Source organism: Agelaius phoeniceus, chromosome 6, assembly GCF_051311805.1.
Source record: "Agelaius phoeniceus isolate bAgePho1 chromosome 6, bAgePho1.hap1, whole genome shotgun sequence".
NCBI lineage: Eukaryota > Metazoa > Chordata > Aves > Passeriformes > Icteridae > Agelaius > Agelaius phoeniceus.
The window spans coordinates 53715436-53741114 of NC_135270.1; the positions used below are offsets into that span (position 1 = coordinate 53715436).

Sequence of the window (25679 nt, forward strand, 5' to 3'; positions counted from 1 at the left end):
CTCTTCATATTTCTGCTGTGGAGCGTGAAGGGGTGGTGAGCTTCCTTGTCTTAATGAAGTGGGTTACCTTCCAGCAGAGTCCTCTGGAGAGGAGTCTCCTCCTCCCAAATTGGGGAGCTTGCTGCTCAGACGTGACACTTCCATCATTACAGAGCAGCAGGATAAGCAGAGAGGAATCAAATTGCTTTAAACGTGAAGGCAAACGCTAATTCCTTGCCTCCCTGCTCCTCCTCCCCCAGCAAAGATTCGTAATTGAAATGACACATGGTGCCCTTCTGGCTCCAGTGAGGCTTTATAAAAGGTTTCTCCTTCATGCCAGGTCCCAGAAGGTGACTGTCAGCTTTGTGGGGGGCTTTCCCCCAGTGGGCCATCTGGTACTTAGGGTGACAGAAGCAGAGTGCCAGCTCTGGGAGCACCAAACAGCCAGGGAGAGCAGGGTGAAGAACTCCTGGGCTACAGAGCGTGCTGGCTGACAGGAACACTGCCAGAGTCTGGACCTGCTGCTAGGGCCACCTTTTGGAAGAACTGCAGGGGCTTTTTTAAAAGTTTTTGGGAAGTTTTCCAGAGTTTCAAACCTTGGGTTTGCTTGCTGTCTGGTAAGAAGTCAGAGGTTTTCAAAATGTTCAGTCCTGTACATCCTGCTCCTTGTTTGCTTTGATGTGACCGTGTCCTGGAATTGTCTAAGGAATGGGGAAATATCCAGTGATCAAAACAAGTGGTGAAATAGGTGATTTCCCCCAACCTTCCCCAAAGCCAGTTATTCCATGAGTCAGTTGTGTGGTTCCTTCCTGCACACCTGGATTAAGCCCTGGAGGCTGTTCCTGTCGAGTAATGTGTCTGGCTTGTTGTTTGGCCAAAACAGGTGAAAACCCAAGTATCTTCCCAGCCCCCTTGACAAACGTGGCACCTGGGGAAGCTGAGCCCACTCAGATCTCTTGCTCCTTCAAGAGGGTTTTTGGCAGTGAACACTGGACCTCAGCACGTGCTCTGGTGTGTTCTGTAGGCTCACAAGAATGGGGAATGGCCCAAGCCAAGAACTGAATTCCCACTGGCTGGGGTGGCAAACACAGAAGAGACCTGAGGAACTGAATTCCACCCCGCAGGCTGCACCTTTGGTTAAGCAATGTTTGGGCACAGCTGTTTTGGTTGCAGCTGTGTTTTGGCAGCATGGCTGTGTGAGTGGAGGTGGGAGCTGTCTGCAGACACTGCTGTGGACACTCGATGGCTGCTTTGTGCCAATGCAGAAGCTTTGCAGAGATTACTTGGATTTTCCCCAGCTGTGGCCCATTTAGCAGGTGTCCCTGGGGTAGGTAGTGATGGCTGGTGAAAGATGCTCAGTTTTCCGAGGATAAAAAGAAATCCCAGCCAAGCACAGGGTTGGATGGAGCAGGCTGGTTCCAGTGTGCAGCTTGGCCTGGGCTCAGGGCTCAAACCTGGTTGCTCACACCCCTACATCCCCACAGATCTTGCTCTGTAGCTGCTCCTTGTGGACACCCCTAACGGGAAGCTCTTGTTCCCCTGTTCACACTACAAGATAAGAAGTGAGTTGGGATGTGGCTTCCAGGTAGTTCTGAGATCAAATGTGATCCCCTCCAGTGACTCCTCCTGCCTTGCTGCCCTGAGGGTAAGGGGACTGTGTGGCTGCTGGAGGCCTGTAAGCTGGGTGAATTCCTCTTGCTGAATTGGTGTGGAGCTCCAAAGAGAGATTTAACTCCACAGACTGACTGTATATTCAGCTTCAGCTCCTGACCAGCCCTGAAATGAGGCCATGCCTCTCCCAGCAGCACACACAGCTCCTCTGCCACCAGAGATTGGCAGTATAGATGGTGCTGTTGCACTCAAGACTTTTTCTTAAATGAAAGGAAATATCACGTGGATATTTTCTCTGGTTGATGCTAGGGGCTGCTTGCTTTAAGGGCAGCCATGAGATAGAAAACAGCTAGAGGGGCTGTCACCTGCCAGGCCATTTCTACTCATTTATTTAAGATTAGCTTCGTGTTCAAACCTTCAGCACTGTGCCAAGGAGACTGGCAAACATTGTGTGCCTGGGTACAGCCCAGCTCCCAGAGGGGGTGGCTTCAGCACTGGGGGTTTGGAGCCAGCTTTTGGCACACCTCTGCCTTCTCCCCTCTCTCTGTTTGAGGCCATGGCACGTAATACAGTTACCACAGAGTAATTTTCCCACGCACTTAATGACTTTCTGGGGATGGTGCCATTGCTGCTTAGAGGGCTGCAGGAAGCATGTGCTGTGGTGGGCAGCACCTTGGGGCCTGGTGCCCACAGCATCACTGCTTTGTGCTCAGCCCTGAGCTCCCTTTCCAGATGCAAACTGCTGGGTCTGAGTGCTCATGCTAGGGAAAGTCCCTTGTGTTGCACGATACAAATTTAAGCAGTGAGGGGAGATGCAGTTGTACAACAGGGAAATTCTGGGAGGTGCTGGATGTCCCTGAAGGGCTTTAGGAGGTGGCTCTGCTGGCTCTCTAAGCAGAGCAGTGTTTTTGGCTTTGATGCCCATTTATATATCAGTGCTGAGAAGGTCAAGCATCCACTGAATGCTGTTTCCCCTCTGTGCTGGTGATGTTCTTGCCCCACCCCAGGGGCATTGCGGGCAGCCAGCACAGGGGAGCAGAAGGATGGGCAGGCAGCAAGGAGTGAAATGTGCTGCTCTCTGCATTAGGGCAGCTGCTTTAATTTTGGGGGACTGATTTCTCCTTCCTTTCAACTTTGTTTCACTCTCCCTGTAACCACCTGACCCAAACCTTGCTCCTGTGCAGCCTTCTGTTGTGCTGTCTGGTCCTGAGCTCAGCAGCATCTTGGGACAGTAGCAACAACAAAATCTGGGATGGAGAGGAGCAAGCTGCAGCCCTGGGGAGAGACCCATGGTGAGGGTTGGATTATTCTGACTGGGTTATTCAGCAATGCTGCAGTGAGCCTCTGGCCCCAGTAATAAGTTTTGCTGGAATTTCTGTCATTCCTCTACCCTGCCCTGTCCTACCCTAATGCTGGAGCAGGGACTGTCCATCCTTGAGCAGGGTTTCACAGGCAGATTGGGGATTTCTGACCTCTGCCTGCTTGCCAGATGAGTTCCAGCTCATTTAAAATCAAGTATCAACTTTGGTGGCACAAGCAGCACTGAGAAGCAGCAGCTGCAGAGTATAAAAAGTAAAATGAAGGGTGTGGAGCACATCCCAGTGGGTTTCAGGGACTGTGGCACTGCTCTCTGCACAGGGTCCCATGAGCAGTTTCTCCCATCCTGGCTGTGCTGCAGGATGTTGAGGCCACAGACAAGCATGCACTTGCCCTCTGCTCACTGCAGTCCTTTCTCCAAGCTCTAATTGCCAAGTATCCATGATTTATAATTTTTCCTCCCTCTATTAAAATACAGGACATCTCACTGCAGCCAGCATTCACCCCGAGAGTCCCCTAGGAGAGATTTGTGAGTGGTAATTAGAGTGCAGGAGCCTTTAACCTCGAGGACATCTCTCAGCATTGAGCTCCCTGTGTAGAAAGTGCTGACTGTGTTTTGGCTGATGCCCAAGCTTAGAGCTGCAGCTCTAAGGAGCTTTCTCTCCTGGCACCTCTGTCTGCTAAGTTGGAAGCTAGGAAGCAGGGGGAGCATGAATGGTGGGATGGGGATGGTTTGCTTCCCACTCCTGCACTCCTAAATCCTTGCTGATGTCAGGTGAGAGCTTCTTGTTGTCTGTGTCCCTTCCACTGCAGGACCCTTCCAAGAACTTCTCCAGTCTCCTGCTGGCCTCTAGTTTTGGTCTCTAAGACTGGCCCCAGCATTCACCAATCTTCTACCCTTGCCATGCTGGTACCAGTGTCAGCTGAAGGGCAGCTGAGCCCCACAGCTCTCTCCTTGGCATCAGCCTCTGCCACCATCCCTGCTCTCCCCCCTCCCTGTTCTGCTCCTAACACACCCTTGGTAAAGACCTGGGCCTGGGCCGGCATGCAGCGCTGCTCCATGCTGTGGCAGAGGACAGGGATGTTGCAGTCCCCCCTCCTGCTGCATCCCCATGCGCTGGTGCCGCTGCCAGCAGCCGCCACACCAGCAGCGTGGGGCTGTGCTGGCGCTGCCGACTAATGATCAAATCAGCTGGTGGCCAAAGTACAATTACGAGTCGTGGCTGGGAGCTGCTCCCTTCCAAGAGAGCTAATTGAAAATACACGTAGGCCATTATTAGTAATTAGGAGGTAGCTGCTGTTCGGCAGGGGACAGTGGCGTGGGATGTGCATGCAATGTGTTCACCCCGACACCTTCCAGCTGGACTTGGATGGGTGGGGGGAGTGTGGGGTGAGATCTGGTGAGCCAAGCTGGGGGAGCCCCGCTCCTGCCTCCCCAGCTGCTTCCTCGGTGGCTGTCTTAGATTCCCAACGAGTCTCAAGGAAACCGGGAGACTGGGAACGGAGCTGAGCTTCTGGGACAGAGCAAGGGTGGGGTTCATGCTGGGGGAAGCCTGCCTCCCATTGTAGTGAACTGCCTGCTCCCTGCAGCGTCCCCGGGCTGAGCCCATCACGTGCCCGGGAAGGTGCAAGGTCCAGCGGGGCAGGGATCGCGGAGTCGAGGGCTGGCAGCCGGAATGAAGCGCCTGCTCTCCCTGCTGGGCATCCTGCAGCTCCTGGGTGAGTACGGCCAGGACCCGGCCGCCGTGGCGAGCAGCGGTGACCGCGGGGCGAGCTCCGCCTGTGCTCCAGCAGCCCTGGAGCAGAGCTGCGGACTCTGTCACTCCCAGCGTAGCTGACAGGCGGACGGGAGACGGCATTTCCAGCCGGACACGGGGAAGGCAGGCAGGCACCGAGGCTGGGACAGCCGTGCGGAGCCTGCTGAGCCTCTCATTTGAAGTCAGCAGCGCTGCGCTGCAGGACACGCTCCCTGTTGAATATGCATGTAGCTTTGGTGTTCAAGGACTGCGCTTCCCAGGAGACAGGGCCGATTAAATAGCACACTGATACTTCCAGGGCTGGGGAGGGTGCAGGAATGCAGGGGGCAAAGTGATTAACCTGCGGCCGGGGGAGCCGTGTCCAGGGTGGGCCCGCTGTGAGCCCGCTCGGCCTCCGGGCCGTGAGGCTTTGTGCCCTGGGGCGGGCCGAGCTTTTCGGCTGCAGCTCCGGCCTCTCCATTGCCCACCTTCCTGGCGGCAGGGACACGAGGGAACCGCAGCAAGGACGGAGCTATTTGCCATTGCTGTCTGGGGGCTTTTTTTCCTTCTTAAGCTCTTTTCTGCTCGGAGCTAGGAAGGTGTTTATGCCCACAACACTGCGAGCAGCTGTTTGGCTGCAGTTCTTACCGCCGGTAATGTTTTTTTCCTTCTCTGAGGGAAAACACGGCACGGGTATGTTCGCTCTGCCTCAGGGCTCCCTCAGGCACCCGCAGCCCGGCGTGAGGCAGGGGAGCCCCTCCGCGGTCGCACCTGGGCTCCAGGACTTTCATTCTGGTTAAAAATACATCGTTTCCTGTTCACCTGGAGACGGCTACTACAGCCAGCGGTCTCGGCAGAGCCCCTGGCAGAGTAAAACAGCGCAAATTGCACCTCAAGGTGATCCCTGTGTGCTGATAGAGCCTCTGCAGGCACATCGCACCCATCGCTCGGAGGAGCCGGGCCCGGGCTTTGTGCAGCGTTGCAGTCACTGAGAGCCCCTCCCGTCCCGGGCTGGGCCCGCGTTCCCTCTGCAGTGCCCCAGCCCTTCCACCACGGGCTTTCTACATACTGTGTAATTGTGTGGGTCCTTCTCCTACAGAAAAGATGATCCATTAAAATTACAAAAGTAGGGGGTTTTTTTGGTAATTTTCTCTTCTGTGTCTCATACTCACTTGCCTGAAGCCATTGAATTCAGGCTTCTGGAGATTCATTCATCTTCAGCTGAACATGCATCCCCCAGCCAAGCCTGGGCAATGTCAGGTTGGGAGGCTGCTCTGCTGTGCTTGTGCAAACAGAGAGGTCAGAGTGAAACCCCCATCTGCCACGTCTTGTCCCTGCTCAGCAGGCTCATCTCTGTGGGGCCCCAAGAGCTGGACTGCCACTGTCCCAGGAAACCCCAAGGGGAAGAACCCTGTTTCCTAACATGTTTATGTCTCAGGCTGAAGTACATCACTGAATCCTCCCTCTCCAGCTCCAAACACATGAAACCAGCCTATACTTGTGCTACATGTCCCACAGCAAATGCCCTTTCTTCTATTGCCCTGTCTTAGTGGTATCACAGCTCTGCATGCCCACTCTGTACCTTCTGGAAAACAAAGCCTGAAGAATCTTTACTTGTTTAATTAGTCTGAGTGACAACTGAACCCCCTGCAAGGATTACTTAACTACCAGGTGTATGTTATTCTTACCTTTTGTCTGCAGGACACTTCCCTGCCTTCTGTCTGCTTGCTGAGTGTTTGTCCCTTGCTTCTCTTACTGTCTGGGTGGCTAAAACCATCACCCAACCAAAAAAAAATCCCCCCTGTAGAGAAAGGCTGTGACTGCTCAGCTGGAACAGCACAGGAGCTGCTCTTGGGTAGAAAATCCCCAAATATGACCTATAAATGCCAAGCCATCCTAAAGCACATCCCAGATCAGGCTCCTAGTGCCTCTCATGGACTGGGTTAAACTGGTTTTTCTGTTCCCTCCCAGCTGCCACCGCTGCCGTGTACAAGCAGTGGATCCCCAACACCAATTTTGAAACCGCCTCCAACTGGGATAAAGGCAGAGTCCCCTGTGCCAGGGATGTGGTTCACTTTGAGAAGGACAAGGTATAGACATTTAAAATTTATTTTTGTCTTCACAAAACACCATCAGGCATTGCAAAATCCCCTTTACCTGCCAGGGCAAAGCACACTTTATTCTTGCTTTTCTTACAGGTTGTCTCAGTCTTCGTTGGCTCTCCCCACGCGCTGACAGACATGGTAAGGCATGGAGGGCATAGGTGCACAAGGGTGGGCGAGGGCAGGGCCAGCCCTGGAGCTCTGCCTGGTGGCACATTCCCTTGTCCCCCTCTCCACAGAATCATAAAATGGTTTGGCTTGGAAGGGACCTTAAAGGTGATCAGTCCCAACCCCCTGCCATGGGCAGGGACACCTTCCAGCAGGCCAGGTTGCTCAAAGTCCTGTCCAACCCAGCCCTGAACACTTCCAGGGATGGGGCATCCACAGCTTCTCTGGGCAACCTGTGCCAGTGTCTCATCACCCTGACAGTAAAGAATTTCTTCCTAATATCTAATGTCCTACTGTCCTCTGTCAGTTTAAAGTCATTCCATGGACTTTGACACTTTCCTCCATGGTTCAGCCAGACCAAGGATGTCTCAGCTGGGGAGAGGAACAGGAGTCCTACAGTAGCCTGGGTTTCTCTGTACCATGGAACCAAAAAGCCCATTTCTGCTTGTTTTGGTTGATTGGTTTTGTTTTGTTGCTTGTTTGTTTGCTTGTTGTTTGTTTGTTTTTATTTGGGGGAATGAGAGTACAGCAAAATCCAATTTCATTTTAAAGAAATTGATTTTTTCTTCTCAAAGGAGGGATAAAACCCCCTCTATGTGATGGAGAGCTTAGCAGTATTTGGCTGAGGAGCACCAACCCACAGCATTGCTGACAGAGCAGCCCTGGGCAGAAGCTAAGTGAAGCTGACATCAAAATATCTTGAAATGAAAACAGACTGTTCTGGGAAATCCCAAAATGTTGCTTGAGAAATTTTCTTCAAGTGCCATTGGCTTTTGTATTTTTCTGTGGTATGATCAGTGTTGCTGTGGCAGGATGGGCAGGATGCTGAAATGTGTGTATTGAGTGATATAAGATTGGAGGGGGCTCAATTCAGAGGGGGTTTCTGAGCAACCTGGTTTTGCCCCACATGAGAAACTCTGCCCCAGAGCAGGCTGACAGGCAGCCATGGAAACATGGGCTCTCAATCTCTTGGAGATTGAGAGGGTATTGAGAGGCTTGGAGGGTAAAATTTAACAGGGAGGAATTAAAGGGAAAAGCAAACTCATTGTCCCACCCTGCCAGTGGGGGATGGGTCACCAGTGAGCCCTCTCTCAGTGCTGGGACAGGAAGAGATGGGCTGGATCCTGTTTGGAAAACCTCCTCCTCCAGACCTGATGAGTTTGTGGATGAGATTCCTCTCTTGGTTTTAGGGCAGCTTTGCTTTTTTATTGGCCATTAAATTTGAAGAAGCCCTTGAAATTTATGTGGTGTAATTTGTTCAGGCTGTCTATGCCACTAATAGTTTTGATGCTTTGATAACGCCATGTGCCACATTTAATCCCTCTACAAATATTTGGAAAAGATACTTTATTTATATGGCATTTTAAATATGAATTTTTGAAGGAAAGAATGTACTGGGGGAAATACGTACAAATATAACGTAATAAATGATGTGGAATTTACCCAGAGAAGAAAAGAGCAAAATACCACTCCAGTAGATTTTATTTTACTTACAGATGAATGTATAATATTTCTAAAGTACTTTCATCAGAGGCCTGCAAAGTGCATAATTGCAGAGCAGCGTCAGTCATTACTGCTGAGCCTCCTGCAGCCAAGCTGGAGAGCAGAGCTGAGCAGCCTGGGGGCAGGGAGATCCACACAACCTTTGCACAACACAAACCAGCATCCATAGCCCTGCCCCCTGCTCGGGAGGATGGCTCCTACTGCAGCTGAGGGGTGGGTCAGGGTGCCCCAGTGACCCCTGGCTCATCCCTGTCAAAGGATCCAGAGTGCTGGCAGCAGCCCCTGGGGACCCTCTGCTGCCTTGGGGTTTCTCTGGGCCCCTGCTGCTGGCAGGCAGCTGCACAGGCTCCAGGGTGACAGTGAATTTTGTGCAGATGGGGAGGACTGCTAGGGGGATCCATGAGGGGATGCAGCATCACGTGGGCTGTGAGGGCACCATTCCCCTCCTGCACTGAATTGCACTGCAGGTGAGCAGCCAGCCCTGCCTATAACCTGTACTGCAGCTCACACCTTCTTTCTGAGCATCACTGCCCCAGCCATTCCCTGTGAACTGTCCCAGCATGTCTCTTAGTGAGGTGGTTAATATTTCTTTGTAATTTCAGCTCAGGCACTTCCTTCCTGTTCACTGCCATGCTCTGCTGTCACCAGGTGACACAGGGACTGCCAAGGTTAGGGATGAAAAAGGAATGAAACCCACCACCTGAGCCAGGCTGCCACTCATGCAAATGGCATGAAATTTGGCAACCAGCTGGTTAGAAAATGAATTGGTCATGAGGATTTTTGCGGGGAGGCTGGGCTGCACCTGTTCAGCTGCCAGCCACATGCGCTGGAGCATTAATCACTTTAAATCAGCAAGAATACATTAAGCTTTAGAGTCACCATGGAGATGCTATACAGCCTTTGGCCAAAAATAATAAAAAAAAGCAGAATGTTGTTTGCTATAGTACCATAGAAGGAAATTCATGGCTGAGGAGGGATTAGGCTCTCAGTGACTTTCATGAAGATAAGTGCCTGCTGTTTCACATGTAGGGGAGGATGCTTGGTGCTGGTGGTGGAGGGACAGCATGAGATCTCCCATCCCAACTCCCCAGCTGAGTGTAGTGCCAGGCAGTCCTCGTGTGTCACCATCACTCCTCTCCTGGACATTTATGTGAAAGCTCACTTCTGTATGGTGAGCTCTCCAGCTCCCCTCCCCATCCCTCCCATGTGGGCACCAGCCAAGTGCTGGGAGATGCTTTCTTGGGAGGAGGCTGTTGGGGTGCAGAGCCTGTCTCCCTGCTCAGAGCCCACCCACTGAGCACCCAGCTCAGCAGTTATTTCAAGTTTCAAATGAATCCCTAATTCAGTCACACATTAAATCCAAATCCAGCTTAAAGCGTAAGTGGCTTTGATGCACAACCGTTGTGATTAGGCTGGATTTTCTATGGTGTTTAGCTGCCTAAAGATGCAGATCAGTATTTAGCCAGCTTTTGGAGGTGCCTGAGACTAAATGTGCAGAAAAGATGGAAATGGAGGTGATGATGCCTGGCATGGGTGCTCCAGGGTAAGGCAGAATTTGGCTTTGTTTGTCTCCTGATGGGGGAAAAAGACTCCTGAGAGGGAGTGGACCCTCTGGCTATGTCTGTGCTTCCAAAGGGAGCCAGGCCAGGGCATGGCTGCACCAGTGAGCCTGGTGTTTGCCCCAGTAACAGCAGCCCTGGTGCAGTTTGTGCCTGAGCTGGCCAGCACTGACATATGGGCCAGGGATGGATGCTACTGCTTCTATTTTCAGGGTGGCAGGAGTCGGGTTTATTCACATGGGCAGAGCAGCCTTGCTCGGCCCCAGGGTCAGGACACTGGCTGGGGTTACTCAGCAGCCCTCACGTCACCTTTCCAGCTCTGCCCCATCCCCGAGCTCTGCTGTGGGGCGGCATCTGTCCATACCCCTCCCTGCCCTACGCCACGAGGGGCTGCAAGGCTGGGCAAGGGTTTGGAGTGGCACTGGGGTCTGACCAGGGGCACCTCCCCCAGCCTTATATTTTTAGCTGCCTAATTGTGAGAGCAGAATGTACTCGGCTTTGCTGCAGGATGCTCCCGCTCGGTTCCTGGCAGAGATTGATCTTGAAATGCCAATTGCTCTCCAGGGGCACCGGCTCTAATGAATTGCCACAGTTCGTGCTAGTCCCAGGCACCGGTGCTCCCTCCCCCACCTCTTCCCAGACAGCGGGGTAATGAAACAACCAGAAAAGGGATTATTTTTCCTTCCCCTAAGATGAAGATAAAAAATTTCAGGGGAGTGTGTACCAGCACATAATTCCAAGATGGAATTCTGCAGTCTTTTCTGTGTCAGCGTTTACAATGAAGGTGCATGCAGGAAAGGAGTTTGGTAAAGCAGCCATTTACACTCATCTCTCTGAGTCTATTTGCTCATTTCAGGCTGGTTTCCAGCAGGAGGAGTTATTAAAGTCTGATGAGCAGAGCAGCTTGCCAGCATCCTGGGCTGTAGCGGATGCTGGAGCCTGTCTAGCTGGGAAGCTGCTCCATGGACCGTCTGCCATCCCTTCTCTGCTGGGCACAGCCCCTCTGCCCACACCTCAAGCCTCTTCCTGGCTTTCTCTGACCTTGTCTGTAGAGGAAAGTTCAGGAAAAGGAGCTTAGCTAATCTGAAATAGATTTGGCAAATGGCTTTAAGCCTCTCTTGTGTCTTCTGCATCCAGAGCTCAATGTCTTCAGCTACCCAAGGGGCTTCCTATGTCCCTGTGACACCTGATTTTTGTACACTGTCGGGACCTGTTCGGCTAGAAGTCTGTACTGGCCATTTGCAATGAAGTTAATGGGATTTTTGGGTCTGTTGTTTATCTTCCCATGGCTTTCACTGGGCCCTGTGGGGTGGTTTGGGAGGAGCTGTACTAGGCAGCACCTGTGTGGCATGGCCAGGAGCTATGGCTTCTCTGTAGGGACGGGCAGGACCGTGATGTGTTGGGAACCTGATGTGTCAGGCCACCCCTGTGCCAGGGGATGTGGTGGCAAGGTCAGGTTGGGCAGGTGCTGTGTGAGCCCGTGTGCTGAAACACAGCCTGAAACGTGATGAGCAGACCCAGCAGGGGAGCCGGCTCTGGCGTTAATGACAGCGCGGCTGTGCTGCTGCTGCTGGGCAGGGAGAGCAGCCAAGCACCTCGTTAGCTTGCAGGGGATGACACTGAAATGATGATATCCCTTGGCACGCCGCTCCTGTGCCTGTGCTCCTGCCTGCTCTGGGTCAGAAGCAGAGGGGTGAGCTATTGCTGGGGTCAGAGCAGGGCTGTGGGCATCCCCCACCACTGCTGGTGGGGCCCATGGACAGCAGCACCAGCCGCTGTGCCCCAGGCATGCTGCACCAGCCTGCACGAGCGTGGGGATACAGGCTGCAGTTCTGGCCTGGTTTCCTTGGCAAGGTAAAGCCCCATTCCTCATGGGACCATGTGCCTGGGCAGGGAGGTCTTTGGGCAGCAAGGTGCTACTTCAGCACCAGGTGACTCTCACACAGAGGTCTTGAGGTGGCAGGAGGTCATCCTGCCTTGCTGGGGACCTGGATGAGCTGCTGTGAGATCGAGGGCTGTGGCAGGAACAGGCTGGCTCTGGCAGCAAACTGGGGGTGTGGGGTGGCCTGTGTGGCTGAGGGGAAGGACACTGTCCTGAGGGAGCAGGTGAAAGCTTCACCTGGACCAGAAGGTGAATAAATGAAACCTCAGTAATGAACCCAAGAAATGCTGGGCTGCAAGTGAGCCCCTGGCGATGCTCCAGAGTTATCTGAGGGATTCACCTGTGGGTGATCCTGGCCCTGTGCCTTTTTGGGGTGTCAGCCAACAGCTGGATATCACCCAGGCACCAGCTGTGCAGAGACCCCCAGCCCCAGCAGACACTGGGAAAATCCCTGTTGTTCTCACCTGTGGGCAGAATGGGCTGGGCCTGCCCATCTGCTGCCCCGGCTGCCTGCTGCTGCCACTGCCCCACCAGGGTTGTACTGGGAAAGATGAAATGGAAAAGATTTCCATTGTGCATTATTGTTTCTGGTGGGTTACAACAGTCTGTGTTGGAGCCATAGCCCACCTGCATCCTATCCCAGTGATGTTTTTCAGTGGAGGGCCAGCAGCACCAGGGCCAGAGCTGCTCCTGGGCTGGGTGCCAGGCAAGGAGATGTAGCTGGGGGCTGATGGCTGCTGACCTGCCTGCTGATGCAGCCGTGGGTGCAGCACTGTGGAGCTCAGTGTGCCCAGGCAGTCTTAGTGTTGAGTGATGGGGATGGTGGCACCATCTCATCCAAGCAAGGAATTCAAATGCATTGATGTTGCAAATAAAAGCAAGGCTGGGGGAAGACCTGGCTGCAGTCACAAGTGTTGTTCACCCAGGTTAAAGCGCAAGTGCTGCATTTTTCTGATGATGGTGGCATGCCAGTCACAGTGCTCCTGTCAGTCATCTCAGCCTGATGCTTGTGACTCAAGGATGTGCCAGAGGCTGGTTCCAATCAGAGACCACCTGATTGGAAAGCCATCTCTCAGGATTTTGCTATTTTTTATTTCACATTTTGGAGGTTAGTTTCTTTTTCACTTATGCATTGGAGGAGTAGATTCCTTCTGGTAGTGCAATGCTGGGGCTGGTCCAAGAGCCACATGGGGTGTTTCCTCTTTTTTTTTTTTTCCTTGACTTTAATAAGAAAAATGATGACTGTGTTTTGGTTGCCATTACATTTGATAATGATAACTGAGGAGATAAGTGATTTACCTGTATCAGGGATGGAAAATGACTAATGGGACTCTAAACACTCACTGTATTAATGGCCCTGGAGTACATGTTGGCAGGAGGAAGGGAAAGCAGATGAAACTTCCAGCTTTTTGGCTTTGGTCCACTGGTACCTGTCATTGCTCAGTTCAAAATGTACTTGGAAAGTGGCCCAACCTGTATGCAATTTCCATACTAAATTCCCAAAGGTAGAAAACCACTGCCCAACCAGAATGTCTATTTGTCCTCTGCAGTGAGCCGAGATGCTAAACTTATGTTAGGAAAAAAGAAAGGGCAAATTATTTACAAAGATCCACTGGATGATGGAGACTCTCCTGAAATGCTGCCCAGTGGTGAGAATCTCAGGCAGGGCTGGTGGTGGATGTGCAACACAGCTGCCTCAGTGGGCAGGGAGCCATAGCTGCAGGGCCCAGCCCCAGACATTCCTGTGACTAAGCAGAAGTACAGAGCTCTTCCTGAGCTTGATGTTTGTGGAGATGAGGTGACTCTGTCCTGTCTTGCATCGTGTTGTGTTGCATTTTAATTCCAGGGCTGGTGCTTGCAGTGTTTGGGTAATCCCAGGGTGTGAAGGGGCATGGTGTGTGCTCACTCTCATTTCCCTGCTACACTGACACCCACATGAGCAGCTTCCTGGAAGGCCAGCCAGCCTGGGATTTTGGCCTCAGCAGTGGAGGGCCATCTCCTGTGGTGGCTGGAGAGGCTGCATCTCGTCCAGAGAGCTCAGAGGCCAATGTCTCCAGAGCACAGGCGCTGCGGGCATGGGGCAGATTTGGCATGAGACAGATTTGGCATGAGACATTTCTCCCAGCTCTCCTGAGTAGAACTGGTGCTGTGTCCTGCTGGCCCACCCAGACCTGCTTGCCCTCCCAAGCACGTGCGGATGCTCAGAGCTGACTGCCATGAAGAGCTGGTACCCTGTGCTGGTGAAAGGATCTGCTGCATCCCATCCAAAGCCCCAGGCTGAGCAGCTCAGATGGCCCCAGCAGCCAGCTGGCCACCCTTCCTGCCTGGCCCTGCTGTGCACAGCTGGCTGCAGGGGCCAGCCTGCAAACCAGGCAAGAGACAGTGCCCAGGGGCTGCAATGGCCCAGCCAGCCTGGAAGAAAGGACTGGGCTGGCAGTGCTGCTGGCACTGGCCTGAGCATGGGTGGCAGCTGACTGTCCCATGGCCTGCTCCTGCCTGAGCTCACAGGAAGACAAGCCAGGGCACTTGAACTGAAGTACAGCATTTTGTGGTTGAAGCTGGTAGCATTGCCCTCACCCAGCTGAATGCAGGCCAAGTCCTGAGCCTCCAAACAGACATGTTTTGATGGCTTTTTCATCTGCAGCTAAAGGACATGATGCCTTTTGTATCCTGGCAGACCTTTCAGCCTTTTTCAGTGCTTTGGTATTGGACAAATTTCCTTACTCAAAAGTAATAGAAATTCAGAGAACCTGATGGCAGGACACAAGCTGTGGTCTGATGGAGCAGTGTCCATAGGCAAAGGCCTCTTCCTGGCTGGGGGGAGAGTCCACACCCTTGGCAACCTCAGTTATTCCCAGTGTCCTCCCCTCTTGTCCAGCCCAATGTATGGCATTGCTGGGTCCACAGCAGATGGTGCAGAGGAGCACTGTGGGACTTGTCTTGGTGACAGCCACCCTCTGCTCTCTATCCTGGCTTCTCATGGTACTGAACCAGGAGAGGGGCACCAGGGCTAAGGCCTTCAAAGCAGTGCACCAACAAGACACTAAACTTCTTAACAGGTGCCCGCCTACAGTTTGAGGGTGATGAGCTTTTTGCCTTGTCCACCTCCCCCATCCCTTCCCCATGGTGGCCTCTGAGTGGGACTGAATTTCCTCAGGCAGGACTGCCCAGGGACAGAGAGCTGTCATGGCCACCATGCAGCAGTCAGTCATTAGTCTTACTTTCTCTAACCTACATACATATTTAAAGACCAGTTAAGTAGATGAAACCTTAAAATCCCATTTAACTTTTTCTGCCTGAGCACAGGTCCCTGTATGTTGGCATAACTCAGTCCTGGAGGGCTTTCAGCTGCTGTTGGGAGTGATGCTAAAACACCGGATAGACCAAATTAGAGAAGGATGCCTTGAGCATCACTGGCTCTAAAATATTGGAAGAAACCATGACTTTCCCTCTGCAATTTCTAAATATAAAATAAGATGGGCTGGGCTGAATAACCCGTTTGCTGTGGGTGAGTTGCCTGAGTTGATCATTTGTCAGGGTCTGTCCCAGAGTTAGCAGTGCTGGCTGGTGACCCAGGTGGCTGCAGTTTTTTGTTGGAAAGGTTCCCATGGCAGAGCTGTGCCTATTGGGGTTCATCAATGGGTGGGGCCTGCAGGCTGAAGCCAGGTCAGTGCTGTGACCCTGACTACCAGCTGGTGATGTCCTGCCCAACAAGAAGAGAGTCTGGCTATGGCAAGCTGCTCCAAATGCCACTGTGCATTTCCCTTAGCTTGTGCTCAGTGTAAATTCAGTACCTGACACTGTACCAAGCATAGCCTGGGCTCCTGATTTATATTTTGTGGGGCAAGCACAGCCCCTGGAGGTGGGAACCCATTAAGTGAGGGGGCCCTCTGGCACTTGCAGAGTAGGGTTGGGTTTTTCTTGGTGTACCAGCCATGCATAAATCCATTCCTGAGCTGCTGCAAGTGTGTATGAGAGGAAGAAGAAACTGTCAAAGAGCTTATTTTGCTTTTTCGTGTTCTTGCTCCTCTGAATGCTTTTCTGTGTTATGGAGGATAACATCACACTGCCTCTCCCCATTGCAGGATCCCCATCCATAAAACCAGGAGCTGATACTTTTCCAAGCACATGGGGCACGGTAAGGGTAGCTCCTGATAACTGTAAAGTGCCTTGGAGACTGTGAGTGTAATAGGCAGCCTAACAATTAGCAGTGTTATTTGGTAGCAAGCCTGGGTGGCTGGCAGCAGGACAGTAACACTCTGCATCCTTCATCTAGTACCTGCCCCTGAACGGAGAGTTCCTGCTGGCAGCTGGTGCAGCCTTCACAGCTTTCGATGGCAGCTGGGATCCAGGCTGTGACTCAGGTATTTTGTGCCCAAACCAGGCACCCATCAGGCTGTGATGAGTCATGTAAATTCAGCCCAAATACCTCTACAAAGGTCCTGCCTCAGGGCAAAGTGAATCACTCCTCTTCAATACTTACCATTTCTTTGATGACCTCCCTCACATCAGATCGTTTTTTCCTCCTAGATCACCTGTCTTCTTAAAAGGTAATTATAGTAGGGAAGCCTTTGAAGTTGTAGCAGAGAGGCAAATATTGTTTGTATTTTCCCCTGCCTATTAAGCATGTAGCCACATCAAAGCCCTTATTTTCTCTGCCATGGTGTTTCTAAAGAAAACCAGTTAGGAGTTACACACTGGTGATCCAAACCATGGCCACCACAACAAGCTGGCCTTTGGCCCCACACACGCATCCTCCCCTCCCCCAGCCCATGGCTGAGACAGCAGCTTTGTGTCATTGCTGCCTGCTTTTATCTGAAAGCTATTTTCTAGGGAGGTGTATTTTGGGTGCTTAAGAATTGCCCCATGCTTTCAGTGGCCAGTAACTTCTTAGTTCTTCTACAAGGGAAGGAAATATTCAAGCAGAGCATCTGTGCCTGCACTCTGAATGGGGAAAAAAAAAGAGAGAAAAAGTCTAAATCAGTCTCCCCAGAGGAAGAATTGTATCTTAAGACTGTCTGGAGCCACTCTGAAAGCCTCATCCCTATATTTTTTTTTGTTTTGGGGCTCTTCGCCCCTCAGCAGGGATGCTCTAGCATCTGTGCTTGGCACTGGGCTTTTCCTGCTGACCATGCACTGCTCCCCTGAAATCAGCTGCCGTTTCTGGGACAGCTTTCACAAATGGACTTCTCTAAAGCATGATTTCAAAATGAATGCAAATAATTCAGTCACTAAGTACCTGCATGCTGGCTAAATTGGTTCAGCTGCCGGGAAGGGAGAGAAGGAATCAGGGCACTGCATAAGACTAACCAGCAGGGAAATGGTTAATGGTTAAATAATTTATAGTTAAATTGAGCACTGGCTTTGGGGTTACCTGCTGCAGCGAATAGGGCCTGTCACATTTCTGCAGACTGTCAGGCTGCTGGGAAACTGGGACATGAATTATCATACCCATTTTTATCAGATTTAGCTGTTACTCAGCATTCAGGCAGATGTTTTCCTCCTTAACATCCTCCTTAAGGATGAGCTTTTAAAAACGGGGAAAAAATATCCTGTGGGGTCTGGGCCTGGAAGCCTGCAGGCAGATGTAGGATTTGGGCTGAGACCCCAGCCCTGAGTGCTGGGAAGCTTAGCCAAGCTCTGGGAAATGCCTGCAGTGGGTGCCCATGAGGGGGATGCCAGGGCCAGCCCTCGGCTCCCTGCCCACAGGGTGAGATCCTTCACTTCAGGTGAAGGTTTTACCAACCCAGATGCATCTGCTGGGGCTTTGGATTTGGGGTCATGCCCAGCCTTTTCTGTCCCTTTTCCAGGTGGAACAGCGAGGTTTGCTGACGCTGAGCACCGCTCGTGGTTCGACCCCACGCTGTGGCGGGATGTCCTCCCCAGCGGGGAGCTCAGGCCCGGCGGGCCCATCTTCTCGGTGCATGAGGAGCGCGTCCCGTGCCGCCACGATGATGTTATCTTCCAGCCCGAAACCTCCTTCCGGGTAAACACCGACTCAGCGCAGCCCGTGATTCACCTCCGCAGCATCTCTGTCTTGGGCCAGGTGAGGCGGGAGAAACTGGCTCGACACCTTCTCAGCACAGCCCCGAGAGGGGGAGCAGCGCTGCACAGGGAGATGGGGCACACCCGCAGGGCTGCAGCTTCATGAGGAGCTGCTGCTGCTGCTGTGGATGGCCTCCATGGCTTTTTGCATCAACCAGTTTGTTATAGGCTCCCTCCCTGCAGTATGGGAGTTCAGGCTGTCTCACTATGAATGTTTTAAAAAGGGCCAATATGCACGGGTCAAACCATCAGCAAATGGCAGCTTCTGTGGCTCCCAGGGGTCTCTTCCTTCCCAGGCACGTGTCTGCAGCCGTGCTGCTCAGGGACCCTCTGGGGACACTTCCCTCCTGCCCCTGACCTTAACATGGCCTGTGGCCCAGTGATCATCTCCCACCTTTGCTTCAGCACTGCTCTTTAATTGATTGGAGGGATAATTATAGAAGCGCTGGCAGCCTGCTGTGCCTCAGCCTGGGAATCAGGCTCCCCACGAGCCCTGTCCCTTCTGGTCGGAGGAGCAGAAGATCACAGGCGCTGCAGTGGTAAACACAGGCTCCTTCCAGGAGTGGGAGATGCGGCAGGCGTTTCATAAGTTATTTATTATTTCTGCTGCTGTGCTGGCTGGGATCTGCCATTTCGGGGCCAGGCATTAGGTAGCTGCTTTTTGAGTCATAGACTCAGTCGGTGCCCAGGCGGGTGCAGGCGAGTCTGAACAAGGCAGCGCCCCAGTGGAACTCACGCCAGGCCCACATAGCCCCAGGGATGCAGAGGTGGATGCTCTTGGGTGCTCAGAGTGATGCTGGTCCTGCTGATCCTTCAGACTACCCCACAGCACATCATCCCACCCAGGGACCACTGCTGGCTGTTCCTCAGGGCTGGGGCTGATGCTGAGTGATGAGATGGAAGGAGAAGGTGCTTTTTATGAACTGACCCTATGAGCTTCTCTATCCCTTTGTAGCCAGCCTACTCTGTGCTCTGTGATGACTATTTTCACCCCAGGGCCTGAGAAATCTACCTGTTGTGCCAGAGCATGGAGACACTTCCTGTGGAAGAGAGTGGGTGAGGGAATCACCGGTGACTTGGCAGGATGAGGCTGGTTAGTCCAGCTCAGCCTTTGCTAATGCCAAGCACATAGAAATTCTTCCCAGATAGAAGGAAAACAGCTCAGACCCAGCCCCCTTCCTCCCAGTACTGAAAAGCTGGTAACTTGAATTCTCTGAGCCGGCAGAAAGATGGAAAGCAAAAAAAGAAAAGGCCCAGCCATCTCATTGTCATTGTTTTTGGTTTGAGAGAGTTTTTCTGTTGGTCCAAGGGAAAAGATGGAATGGGTGCTTTGGCAGGGTTTTCCTGCTGCATCACTGCCTGCAGTGGGACTCCCCAGTGATGGCTTTCAGATGTGACACCAGGTGTCCCAGCAGCATGGCTGGGTGCCAGGGGCCAGCACTGGGATCTGTCCTGGGATACTCACCTGCCTTGCTGCTCTTCCCTGCACAGGAGCTGAACACCCCATCATCCTGGGCTGGGTACCTGGGGGGGCCCTCTGCCCCGCTGCAGTTTCATGGCAATGGCACTCTCCAGGTGACAGGCACTGGCTGTCCTGATAAGTCTGGCTGTGCCTGTGGAAACACCCTGGTGAGTCTTCCCTTTCCCGTTTTGGGGGCTCCAGTGCAGTTTGTGGGGCAAGGACTGACACTGCCCTGCTCTCCTTTAGGATGGCCCTCGCATCTGTGCAGCCCTGCTCAGGGCACCAGGGAGGCAGTGCCCAGTGCCAGCGTGCCAGAGCCCTCTGCAGCCCCTTGGCCACTGTTGTGGGGTCTGTGGTGAGTGGGGAACACGGCCCTATTCCTCCTTCCTGCTATGCCAGCTGCCCCAGCCTGCTTCCTCTGGCTCCATGGGGGAAAGTTGGGTGCAGGGGGTGCTTGCTGCTGGTTGTAAGCTGGAGTTTTGCTGTATGACTGCTGCCAAGGGTCCCATCTGTGGGTCCCATGTGCAGATCCCATTGTGCCACCTTCCAGCACGTCTCTCTGAAGAGCTCCTGGCTTTTGGGAGCTTGTTCTCAGTAGCAGCCCTTTGTCCCTGCTTCTGGTTTATCCTGTCAGGATGTCACAGCTCGTCAAGCTAATAGGGCTCTGCTGAGTTTATGCAGCTGAAAACACACAGAGGAAATGCAACCTTTTCCACTGTAATGTCAGCTTCCCAACAGCCAGCTTGTTTAATTTCATTTAAAATAAAAGCATGCAGATTGACAGCGTTCTCTCTGGCATGGGTGCTCCTCCATTAATCTGCATGAAATGTTGCTAGGGGCAATTTTTCATGCACAACTGTACCTGGATACTTGGCATCCAATATTTGGTATGTCATACCAAATTCATTAAAATGGCACCATATGTTTCTCCAACGTGCTCCTAAAAGCATAAGCCCTTACAGTCTTTAGGACAATTTAAAATTTCAGCAGATGCTTAATTGTATTTTAAGGAAAATATTTGTCTCCATGATTGCAGTGCAGTGGTGTGGGGAGCACAGGTATTCCCTCCTAGCCTTCCCCCCATAGCCAGGGTAGTGCTGCCTCATGGCCCCAAAACCAGGGGCATGAGGAGCTTCCCAGAGGGATAAGTAAGAGAAAACTTTCCAGGGAAAGCTTCTCTCCTGAATATGCTGGAAAGTCAAAAGCCTTTCATCAAACCCAGCTGACAAAAAGACCAGCAAGGGAGGTTTGTCCCTGAGCCCAGCCAGATCAGTTGCACAGGGTACCAGAGGGTCCCCAGTGCCTATTGTGGCAGTCAGAGCTGTGCTGCCATGGCTGCTCTCTGCCCACACGTGGTGAGTTTGATGTCTGTCTGTCTGTTTTCTGGCTGCAGGGGCCACCATTAACCTGGAGTTCACTCCTGATTTTGACCTGCAGAAGTACCAGGACAAATTGGTCCAAGAGTTGCTGAGCCAGGTACGGAGCCTGTCAGATTGGGAGGGGCTAATGAAACCACAAGCCACTGGCCACAGCTGCTGGTGACTTGATGGCTGTGGGACTGTGTGGGGCATGTGGTCCCAGCAGTGCAGGGGTGCAGCTCACTCCCCAGCACCCTGCCAGGCCCACGCTCCCTGTGTGACCTCTTGGATGTGCCTTCTTGCTGTGGGAGCTGGGCCCTTGCTCCCCACCACAGCTCCACCATCTGCTGAGCTCAGGGCAGGAAGAGCTGCTGGCTTGCAATGGGGAAGGATGCAGCGGGGCTTGCTGCTCTGGAAAACAGAGGGGAGCAAGGAGCTCAGCACACACAGCTGGGGTGGTGCAAACCTGCAGCAGGGCATTCCCTGGCACTGGCCAGCTCTCAGATGCTCTACAAAGCATTGCTTCATGCTGCTGCTTGTCAGACACAACATGACATCCCTCCTCTTTGCCAGGGGCTGCTGGGGGAGGGAGGTGTGCTCTGCATTGCACTGGAGGGTATTGCTCTATTGATCCTGAGCTGAAAGCTGTCTGCCTGCCCTCCTTACAGCCACACGTCTTCATACAGCTTTTAATGGGTGTGATACATGAAATTGCTTTCTCAGCATGCTCTCCTCCATGGGGGCTCATTGCGTGCTGGGTGCTGGTCACAGCCTGGGAGAGAGGGGATGTACAGGCCTCTCCTTTGGGAAATGCAGTGGCACTGCCGTGACAGGGATGGCAGCTCTGTGGTGGGGCTCACAGGAGGGTTCAGGTGGGCCTTGCAGCTGCACTCATCGTGGCTGTCTGGAGATGTGACTGATGTGTGCCTACCCTCTCCCTGGCTTTACGTGTCTCCTTGTGTTTTGGGAAGCCCAAATACGCTGGTGTGCAGATGGCCATGTCCAAGGTGCACAGAGCACAGACCTTCCTGGGCGTCGTGTCCCGAGGCGCCGCTCCTCTCATCCAGATTGTGCTGATTGATGACAGAGCGGGAGCGCAGGCGGGCACCTCTGCAGAGCAGCTGGCAGCAGACATCATGCAGGACATAGCACAGCACGGTAACCCCCTGTCCTCCTCAGCAGATCCCCTGCAGGGGCACCCAGACCCACTGCTGGCCAGAGCTTTGCATTCCCTGCCCGCAGCCCACATGGCCAGTGGGGTTTGAATGTCTCTAAGGAGGGAGATTTGACAGCATCTCTCCACAGCCTGTCTCCACAACTGACCATCTTTGCAGTAAACCAGTTTTTTATATATAAATACTTAGATAAATATAGGTATTTAAGTGGAATTTACCATATTCAGTATCTGTCCATTGCCTCTTGCCCTGTCACTGGGAGCCGCTGAGAAGAGGCTGGCTCAGTGCTCCAGCTGTGGCTCACCAGGGCAGGGCAGAGCAAAGTGGAAGGGTCACCTCCCTTGTCCTGCTGGCAATTCTCCTCCTGCAGCCTGGGATACCGGTGTGCTTCCATGCCATGTCTGACCATGACCAGCTGGGTGCCTGCCAGGGCTCCCAGGTCCCTGTCTGCAGAGCTGTTCTGCAGCCAGAGTGCTGCTTGTGGAGGCAGACAGTGGAAGCTGGCAGATGTTGATGGGCACACAGGTCACAGCCAGGGGACGTGGTGGTCATTGTGTGGGTGGCAGACCCACAGGGGCTTGTCCCCATTGAGTCCATCCACCTGTGAATCCCATCCCTGTTCCCAGGGAAGGATGATCAGCCAGGCAGGCAGGACCTGACCCAGCTGAAGGCTCCCTCTGCCATGGGTGTGGGGATGTGTTGCCCTGTACAATCCTCATTCCTATTTCTTCCCAGGTGAAGCTCTCGGCATTTCAAGTGGCAAAATGGAAGTGGCCACTGGCAGCACTGCCAGCGGGCAGGTGGGGAGCCACCCAGTGAGCAGGATCACAGCAGGGACAGTCATGGGGCTGCTCTTCAGTCTTCTGTTCCTTGGAGGGATCCTCTTTCTCTACAGAAAGGGAAAGCTGAGGTAGGGATGGGGCTTCTGCCAGCAGCAGATATTCAGGCTGCCTCTGCCTGGGAGCAGCTGCCAGCCCAGGCTGTCCTTCCAGCCTGGCACACAGGGGCACACGGTGCTGCTTGGAACTCCCATGGAGAGGGGCATGCCCTGGCACCCTGCTACCCCCAACATAACTGTTCATAGAACCACAACATGGTTTGGGTTGGAAGGACTCAAAGATCATCCAGTTCCAACCCCCTGCCATAGCCAGTGACACCTTCCACTAGCCCAGGTTTCTGAGAGCCCCAGCCAGCCTGGCCTTGAACACTTCCAGGGATGGAGCATCCACTGGGATGGATGGAGCTTCTCTGGGCAAACTGTGCCAGAGCCTCACTGCCCTCACAGTAAAGAGTTTGTTCCCAATATCTAATCTAAATGTGCCTTCTGTCAGTTTAAAACCTGTCCTTGCTCCTCATGGTTTTCTGGAGGTAAGGTGGCTGAAAAGCACTTCTGTATTCTTGGACTGTTGCTTCATGCTCCTCCACAGCCAGGAGGAGCTGCCTCTTGGCAGGGTGCAGTGTGCTTGGGTGGGAGCAGGGCTGCTGCAGCTCAGCTGGAGCTCTGCGCAGCCTTGTCATGATTCCTGGTGACATCTGAGCTCTGCACAGCCTAGTCATGGTGCCTGGTGACATCTCTTGAGCTCTGCACAGCCTAGTCATGGTGCCTGGTGACATCTCCTGTTCCTTGGCACCATTAGTTTGCAGCCCTGATGGGGAGGGGAGCACTGAACCTGCCAGCAGCTCAATGGAAATGCATCAAAATAATGCAAAACAGTTGTCCCACAGCATCATAACCATTAAAGGGAGAGAGCATCCAAGAGCAAGTGCAGCTTCTGATGCATTGCTTGTTCACACAGCATGGAGTACAGAGTGCAGGTCCCAGGGGAGGGCTGGAGGGTGCACCTGACTGCACCACAGCTGGGAGCTCATCAGAAATACCCCTTCTTCATCACCATTTTCCCTCACAGCTTGGATATGGGGCTGGCAGTGATTAGGGCATCCCAGCAGTGCCACAGCAAGTGCTCTGGGCACCAACCTCGGCTCCTCCCACATGCACCCACCTTCTTGTGGAGGGTTTTGCAGGCTACCCAGCTGTGAGCAAGTGGGGTTGACTTGACACATTTGAAAACCAGGGGCCAGGAATTGCTTAAAGTTGCACGTGCAAAGTGCATCTGTGTCTGCCAGGGGGTGCTGAGCTCCCTGGTGCTGGGGCTGCTGTTTCACAGGCTCACAAGTCAGGTTATTTGTTCCCTCTTGCCTCCTCCACTGGGATTTTGTCCCTGTGCAGCAGTGGCCCTGGCCAGGAACACTTGCCCTGCTGCTTGACACGTGCTGACATGATATTTCCTAGCAGTAAACCCATGCCTTCATTTAATTTCTAAATAAAACTCCCAGACCCATAATTGCTACTTGATGATTTATCTTTCACTGAAGCTTCTTTGGATGCTGGACAGGCCTTTGAAACCAGCTCTGTCAGCAGCAGGAGGGAATTTTGTGTAGCTACAGGAGACAGAACTGAACACGAGCCCAGGGCCTGTCCCACTCCTGCTGCAGGCCCCCCTTGTTTCCACCAAAAGGGGCCTGGCAGAGCCTCTCTCAGAGCTCCTGAGGTGATGTGCATGGACCTGCTGCTGAGCCCACCTGCAGCAGGTGCCCAGTGCAGGGGGGTGCTCAGTGACTGGGACCCTTAGGATAAAAGTAATGAAGAAAATAATACAAGTAGTGATGGTGATTAAGATGAAAAAATTATAATGTGATAAAAGTAATGATAAAAGTAATGATAAAAGTAATTAATACTTGTTGAGATTACAGTGGGAACAGGTGGCAATTCATTTAGGCCACAGGGAAGGAATGGTTGCTCCAAAGTGAAGCCTGTGCTGGAGTTGTCTGCCTCTGCAAACTCCTCCCTCCAGAATGCAGGTCCTAGATCTCCAGGCTGAATGATTTCTGCTGGATACAGCTGCTTTTCCCTGGGAAGGGGTACAAATATCCCATTTCAATAACGGCCTGACATTTTGCCCTTGTATAATTTCCCATCCACCTCTTGAGGACGCTGGGTTTCAGCTGGGGGAGCTGCAGGGCTGTGGGTGCTGATGCCCAGCTCTCCCCAGGTTGCCTGCCCTGCGCCCGCAGCACCCCTGGGAGAGGATGGAGGAGCCGGCGCCCCCTGCACCAGCCAGTGACAATGGCTTTGACAACCCCGTGTTCAGCGTGGTGAGTCACCCCTTCCAGGGCTGCTTGGGGCCTGGGCAGGAGCTGCTGGCTGCTGTGACACACCTGAAAGCCTCTTGGGGTTACCCTGAGAGGGGCCCTGCTTTCCCCAGGCCAGGAGGGGTTTGTGGGACATCCCTGTTCTCCCTCAGGGCCTCTTGGCTGCTGCAGGGACTCAGCCCTGGGTGGGTTTTGCCCAAGGGTTTTGTTCCTCTTCCCCAGTGGTTGTTTTTCCTCCCTTGCTGTTGCAGGAGCCTCCAGATGTTGACCTTGGAGAAGTGGCATCCAAAGATCTCCAGGTCTTCTACCTCAACCCTCTGTACGATGCAAGCGAGACAGAGACCTGATGGTGTGGACTCATGCTGGGGGCAGACCCCACTCCCTTGGGGATATCACCACCTCTCCAGCCCTCACAGCCCCTCACAGCCCCTCACAGCCCCTCACATCACTCCTGGTGGGATTTGAGCCAGAAGCAGATCCCACCTGAATAAAAGTGTCTGTGCAGTGAAGGAAACCGTAGCAAACCTTCACTGCTGGGACTCAGTCACATGGACATGGCCTCCCTGGTGTTACTTCTGGGTTTTAAACTGTATTTTGCAGGTGTCAGTTCTTTTTAGATAGTTCAACATTGA

The 25679-nt window shown here is 53.0% G+C and overlaps 1 protein-coding gene across 1 annotated transcript; it reads left to right on the forward strand.

Annotated features, from left to right (window-relative positions):
* The first annotated feature begins 4334 nt into the window (after window positions 1-4334).
* On the forward strand, window positions 4335-25600 carry AMN (amnion associated transmembrane protein). Its single transcript, XM_054635734.2, has 12 exons — window positions 4335-4626; window positions 6615-6733; window positions 6842-6886; window positions 16134-16221; window positions 17668-17903; window positions 19394-19531; window positions 19611-19719; window positions 20758-20840; window positions 21694-21880; window positions 22633-22807; window positions 24948-25050; window positions 25299-25600. The coding sequence occupies exons 1-12, from the start codon at window positions 4584-4586 to the stop codon at window positions 25392-25394; spliced, it is 1422 nt and encodes a 473-aa protein (XP_054491709.2). The 5' UTR covers window positions 4335-4583; the 3' UTR covers window positions 25395-25600.
* Window positions 25601-25679: the final 79 nt, after the last annotated feature.

Excerpts from the sequence above, each read along its gene's own strand:
- AMN (XM_054635734.2), top strand. The coding sequence starts at position 4,584 with ATGAAGCGCCTGCTCTCCCTGCTGGGCATCCTGCAGCTCCTGG. Across the intron at positions 6,734-6,841 it reads TTCACTTTGAGAAGGACAAG|GTTGTCTCAGTCTTCGTTGG; the intron begins GTATAGACATTT and ends CTTTTCTTACAG. Across the intron at positions 19,720-20,757 it reads CCACTGTTGTGGGGTCTGTG|GGGCCACCATTAACCTGGAG; the intron begins GTGAGTGGGGAA and ends TTCTGGCTGCAG.